The 6557-nt window shown below is 49.6% G+C and overlaps 1 protein-coding gene across 1 annotated transcript in view; it reads right to left on the bottom strand.

Moving 5' to 3' along the window:
• NCOA4 (nuclear receptor coactivator 4) overlaps positions 1-6137 on the bottom strand; it is a 13251-nt gene extending 7114 nt beyond the window's left edge. The window contains exons 1-5 of the mRNA XM_015425188.1: positions 5970-6137; positions 2681-2826; positions 1196-1336; positions 930-1018; positions 224-332 (exon numbers count right to left, since the gene is read on the bottom strand). Of these exons, the coding sequence (XP_015280674.1) occupies positions 224-332; positions 930-1018; positions 1196-1336; positions 2681-2815 (474 nt within the window). The 5' untranslated portion in view covers positions 2816-2826; positions 5970-6137. The remainder of the gene's footprint in view (positions 1-223; positions 333-929; positions 1019-1195; positions 1337-2680; positions 2827-5969) is intronic.
• Between the last annotated feature and the right edge of the window lie 420 nt (positions 6138-6557).

Raw genomic sequence — 6557 nt, 5'->3', positions numbered from 1 at the left:
AGTGTTGGACTGGATGGGCCTTTGGCCTGATCCAACATTGGCATCTCTTCTGTTCTTATGTACTTCAGCATTTTGAAGTCAGTAGTTTCTTAGGCTAGAGTCAGGCCCTTGGATGAGCCTGATTAACTGTTTGGGTCCTCTTTACCAATAACAGACCTTCTACGTGACACCTCTGAATTTTTGGAATACATCCTGCCACCTAGAGGACGACGCTTCCACTCACCATTGTTTTAATTGAGCCAAAAGATGTGATGGCCTGGCGAAGAAAGGACACGTCGGCCTCAAAGTTCAGGACGGACGGTTCTTCTGGTTGGAGTGTTAAGTCGCCCAATCTGCAAGGCCAAGGATTTTTAATTAAGAGACGCCTAATGGATTCAACAGAACTCTTCCCCCAGCTCCAAGCTGAGGTAGCCACTGTTGGCATGAAGAGGGTGAACAGATCCCAGAGCAGAGAACCAGAATTCAGGTGCCATAATGTATTCTGATCTGAAAAAACAAAATGCTCCCTCTAAACTGCGGAGTCTTATGAGCAAAAATTCTACTTTGTGAGCTACTGGCATCAAAGTTGTGAGCAAGCGATTTGGCTGCTGCATAAATCAGTTTGCTCTGGAGCCATCCTTCCTGAGCTAAGACAAAAATGCGTGAGCCAGAGGCTAAAGAACTGCGAGCTAACTCACACTAACTCAGCTTAGGGGATTTATTTGCCAGCATCAAAACCAGATCCGTACGATAATGTACTCCACCACTGGTGGCAAGTAACTCCTTCCAAAAGGACCACAATCTTTCAGAACAGATTTCAAGAAAGTAATTACTGAGTTTCTCTTAAGCCGTAGTCTCCCACAAATGGCATGCAATCGTTGACACCTCAGAGGACTGAAATAATTCAGAACCCAATAAATAGCCAATCGGAATCTTGCCGAACCACTTACCTCTCCAAGCACACTGAAATCTGATTGGCCAGGTCGTTGCTGTGCGGCTGTTCCAGCTGGTGGATGAGGCAGTTGAATTGTCCCAGCAACTGAGAGACAAAAATATAAAAATGACTCCCGTGACGCCTCCCAAGAACACAGGGTCCCGGCATCGGCAGAGCTTGAATACGGAGCTGCAGCTCCTACGTTGGCCGGAAGCTCAAAGCCCCACCCCTGCCCCCGAACCGTGAGTAGCCCGAGCCGAGGTGGTGCCCCCGAGATCTTACCCAGAAGAGCTGCTGCGCCTGCTGCTGCAAGGCCTCCTCCTTCAGCTGCTGGATGAGGTCCACCTGCTCAAGGAGCCACACTTCGCGGCTGCGCAGGCATTCCAGGTGGCGGCTGATGCAGCTGTGGATCTGGGCTTTGACCTGCAAAGGGGTGGGGGAGGAAGGCCAGACCCTGGTCACCATCCGCACAAAAAGCTCCGTCGAGCCATACTTCATATGAGACATGGGGATCGCTAAGACACATTCAGAACATCTCTTGTCCTATCAAGTCATCGCGGCTCCGTCTTCTTGCGTTTTCACGAGGCAGCTCTCCCCGGTACAGGACTGTTTCCCTGCAGAACAACTGGGCGTCGGGGGGTCAAGTTCCAGGAGAGGGTGGCATCCTGGGCCACAGAGTGCCTTCCACCCATCTGAGCAAGCCCTGGATGAAATTAATGGCTTTCCAGCAAAGAAGAGATTGGATTTATACCCCGCCCTTCACTACCCAAGGGAGTCTCAGAGAGCGGCTTACAAACATTCTTTCCTTTCCCCTCCGCACAACAGACACCCTGTGAGGTAGGTGGGGCTGAGAGAGCTCTGAGAGAAACTGCTCCTTTTTCCCCCAAGAACAGCTCTCTTATCAGAACTATGGCTTGCCCAAGGTCATCCAGCCAGGTGCAAGTGGAGGAGTGGGGAATCAAACCCGGTTCTCCCAGATTAGAGTCCGCACACTTAACCACTACACCAAACTGGCTCTCTCAGCAAAGGATTCCTCATTGTCCTACACTGTATATCAGGGGTGGAGGAGGTGCACGGACTGTGGCCTCGTTGCTACATCATCCAAACTGACTTGGAAAGAAGGGAATTCATCAGAAAGTCACTCTCCTCCTTCTCATGTTCCCCTGTGCATGGGAGTATCCTGCTCTAGTCCTTTAACAAAGCCTTCCTCTGACACAAAAGCCTTTTGAATCGGGGAAGGCACACTCTCCCGGAGAAAGCCACCTCCACTACCAGGAGGGGGTCCAGGAGAGTTGACCTACTTCCCCAATCTGGGAAGAACAGGAATGTACTGAAGGTGGGAAGCGTGAAACCAAGTTATGCATAACAAATAAAACCAAGTGCCAGGTTCCTTGTTTATCCCAAAATACTTCATACAGCATCTGGAGGCACCGAGTAAGTTATCCCAGCTTATCCAACAATTAAATTGTGACATCATATTTTCTTACCAATGTTGGGGGATGGGGGGGACTCTAAACTGCTCAAGTCAGTTCCATGAATTTAAAACAAAAAGCTTCAAGGTCACCTAAAGAAACTTCTGCCACAATACGGGTGTCCATTTTATTCTGCACAACCGGGTTAGCTATGATAAAGTATCCTCCAACTTGCAAAGCAGGAAGCACTGCTTGCTTCATGAGGATACACTTCAGAACACCTGGAAAAGCGTCAAGGAGGTCTCCAGGGAAAACGCAGAGGCGAACTTTGTTGTGGCCGTCGCACTTCACTTACCTCTTTCCAGTTGTCTTTAACTTGTTGCTCTGCCTTGACTATGCCAGTGATCGCCGTCTCCAGATCTTTCTTGGCCTGAAGGCACTTGACAAGGGGCTCCTTGCTGCAGGAGGTATTCTCTTGGGCTGGGCTCATCCTTGCTAATTCTGAAGAAGGGAAACATGTACGATTACCCTGTAAGATGTCGTCCACAAAGAACAAAAGCAGCTGCACGCCGCGGACTGCTGTTTGTGCCACAATGACTGGGCTTGGGGGCCGAAATCGGTTTGCGGCTCTCCCTGCCACCTTCTATGGGGGGCCCTACTGCCCACGTCTTGCTTCAGCTGTGCGGTGGACAGCAGCCCTGACTCGCTGACACACCTGGCTTGCCTCTGACCCACTTCCGCATGACAGTATTCCCTCACTGGGTCACCGGCCCTGGACAAAAGCCAGATCACCAACGCTTGGCCTCGATCTCTGTATGCAGAGAACCTCAGCGGAATGTAGATGGAAACGGTGCCGTCAAAGTGGAACAGGGAAGCAACCTCACAATCTCGCAAGCTCCAAGGGTCACCGGAATGACATTTGCTGATTTGAAAATTGCATTTGTGGACTCTGCATCCAGTCTCTGACAGCACCATGATGTGTTGCTCAGCCTAGCCTTCTAATTGCTTTCCAGGCTAGGGAGGAGGAACAGGTCCCACAAACTCAGTGGCAAGGGGCAGGGAGATGCAGCACAGGCAAATTGTGCCCAGGCCAGTCATGTCACAGGTAATGCCTCCTATTCGGCTGGATATTCGGAAAAACTTTTCCAGGGTCAGAGTGGTTCAGAGGTGGAACCGGCTGCCTAGGGAGGTGGTGAGCTCCCCTTTACTGGCAGCTTTCAAGAAGAGGCTGGATGAATATTTGTCAGAGGTGCTCTAGGCTGGTCCTGCACTGAGCAGGGGGTTGGACTAGAGGTCTGTATGGCCCCTTCCAACTCTGTGATTCTATGATCTTCACGCTTTCCTGCCAGGCTCAAACTGCATTTAAGTCATGCCTGAAAGCCTCAGCCTGCAGCCAGGGACTACTAGTTCTAGCTTCCGCGTGCTTCCTTGCATCTCCTGGATCCAGGGGCAGATTAACCATTAAGCAGACTAAGCACGTGCTTAGGGCATCAGGGCCAAAGGGGGCACCACAAAGTTGGGAAAAGGGTGAAAAGCTTAGTCTGTACAGTATATTGTGTTACCATATGAATACATTTTGTTATTGCTGCAACCTGCATTCTATATCTGGTCAGACAGGTCAACAACTAAAATGGACTGGGTCATTGTGGAAAGGAGGGGGGGCACCAAGATTGGTCAGTGCTTAGGGCACCAGTGAGCATTAATCCGCCCCTGCCTGAATCAACACTGCTTTTCTATAGTAGTTCTACCAGATATCTGCGCATCTGGCTTGATCATAAATCTTGCTGAACCACACCAGCCTGCAACGTGAAGATGCCCACCCTCTCCCTTAAGGCAAGCTGCCCTCACCCGCAAAACTCAGCACATATGGGGGAAAGGGTTCAAATCATCCCCCCCTATGATGTCAACCAGGGTTAGTTTACTAGTACTGCAATATGCATAACTGCAGCATGGGGACCAGGAGACATGGGAAGAGGTATAAAAAGCATAAGAGGGAAATAAAGAGTGAGGAGATGCAAGTTAGGAGCAACAGCAAGGTTGCCACTAAAATTTTATTTTTACTTTCCCTGACCAACATTTGTCAATTTCCCTGACCACCATTCAAATATAACCACAAGTTGCATTAACGCAAGGTAAGGCTCCACTCTACAACTACACATGTCTCAACTGCAAAACTATTTGTCAAAGAGATTTAATATCAGCTTCTTTCAACATTAACTGCAGCAACATCTGTTTTGCAATGGCACCAAAAAATTACACCAAGATACAAATTTCAATTCAAGTAAACTCTGGATGCTAACAAATTGACATAACATTTTTGTTGTCGTCTTAAAGGTACACTAAAAATTATATAAACGTTCTATCTAAAACGGTTGGGAAAGGGCATCACTGAGTTCTACTTGTATTCTGCTACTTCGCTATTCCAGTTGCCACAAGAACAGATCATGCCCTTGCAGTAGCAGGTCCACTGCTTGAATATATTTTAATCACAATTTCCCTGACCAATTTTCATTTCCCTGACTTTCCAGAAAGTGGCAACCCTGGACAGGGAGAAGGTCAGATCGGGCTGACCGCTGGAATTCAGGCCCTGCTCCACCCCCTACAGCTTTAGCAAAGGCCGCCACATCTGCAAAAGGTCTCTGCACCCACATGGACCAACCACTCGCTCTCTGTTTCAACCACTCGCTCTCTGTTTGTTAATCAAAGCTGAGAGCCTCACAATTCCAGTTGCATACTGCAGGCCCCACACTCCACAGGTATTTCCATTGTTCCGTTTCTGTGCTTTAACTCTAATTTCAGATGCTTTCTTTCCATTTCTGTGGCCTTGCTTTTTTTTTAATCCTAAAGACATGCACAGAACATGCCAGACTCACTGGACAAAATGACAAGGAAACTTAATAATATGGAGGCAGAAGAATTTTTTGCAGACTGGAAAGACCTCAAAGACTATTTGGAGAAATACCGGGATGTAAAGGACAATTTGCTTTGAGAATTACTGAAAATTGAAAGATAACAGAAAATAGATGACGTATAAGAAGATGTAAATAGGGAAATAGGGAGGTATGAAGGAAATTTAAGAATTGGGCTGGAGGTTGGAGCACTGTGGGAAGCCAAGAAAGGGGGGGAGGGAGGAGGGAAGGATATATAATTGTATAAGATTTGATATATGTTTAGGCTTTATTATATTCTAATAAATTGTTTTTACAAAAAAAAACCAACATGCCAGACTCCAGTTTATTCACCCCCCAGGGTTAAACATTCCCAACAGCCCCCCCAGTACTTAATGACCTAAATAGGTATTTTTAAAAGGATACCGTCACCTCTAATTTTCCTTTCAAAGAAAAGGCCTCCTCCTTTCCTATGCTAGCACAGCTGGAGTAAAAAAAATGCCTGTAAATAGACTACACTCTACCCAGAAATACCCATTTCCTTCGAGAGTTTTGGAACCAGACTCCTGTGCAATGCAAGGCTGCACAAGCGAGAGAGAAAACCAAGGCAATTTTGCAGCCCAGCGTCTGCTCAAGAGGAAGCGCCACTGCAACATGCACCTTGCAATGCAAAGTCCCTAGCTAGCATTCAGCAACGATCCGATCCGTGTTTCCCCGGGAAGCGGAGCCCCTGCTCGTTCAACGGATCCGGCCTACCTCGCTTGCAAGTCCGCCTTCTCGGGAGGATGCGGGCGGGTTCCTCTCCAGCCAAGACGGCCGCCTTCTGCAGCCCGAGATAGATCTATCGGAAAAGCCAGACGGCGGCTTTAAATGGGGCCTGCCTGCGTCGCTGGGCCCGCCCGCTCCCCGCCTCCCCGCCCGAGCACACGTGGCTCGAGAGCCGCCACTGCCGGGACGCCGCTTTGCACGTCTGCACCGAGGAGCGGGGGAGGGGGGGGGAGAGAGGAAAAAACAAGATCCGGGACTGCCCAGCAGCTCCCGCGGGAGGAAAGAGGCCGAGGCCCGGCCCACTCCGAGCCCAGGCGAGGAATGCAAAAGCAAGCCTCGCCGAGTCAAGCTGCAAAAAAGGACGAGTCGCCCCCGAGAGGGGGAAATCCGCATCACAAAGCCCGGCGGAGCGCCTGCCTGTCTCGAGTTTCCTGTCCGGGTCTTTCCTGCACAAGCAGTTTCGCGACTAACAAAAGCCTGTGATCATCAGGGCCTTTGTCCTCCCGAGCAGCATCCACCCCCCCCCCGCTTCCTTTGTCCTCCCGGGCAGCATTTTCCTCGCTCCCACTACGCCAG

Source organism: Gekko japonicus, unplaced genomic scaffold (genome assembly GCF_001447785.1).
Source record: "Gekko japonicus isolate JY-2015 unplaced genomic scaffold, Gekko_japonicus_V1.1 scaffold5535, whole genome shotgun sequence".
Taxonomy (NCBI): Eukaryota; Metazoa; Chordata; class Lepidosauria; order Squamata; family Gekkonidae; genus Gekko; species Gekko japonicus.
This window is presented reverse-complemented; position numbering and strand designations above follow the sequence as displayed.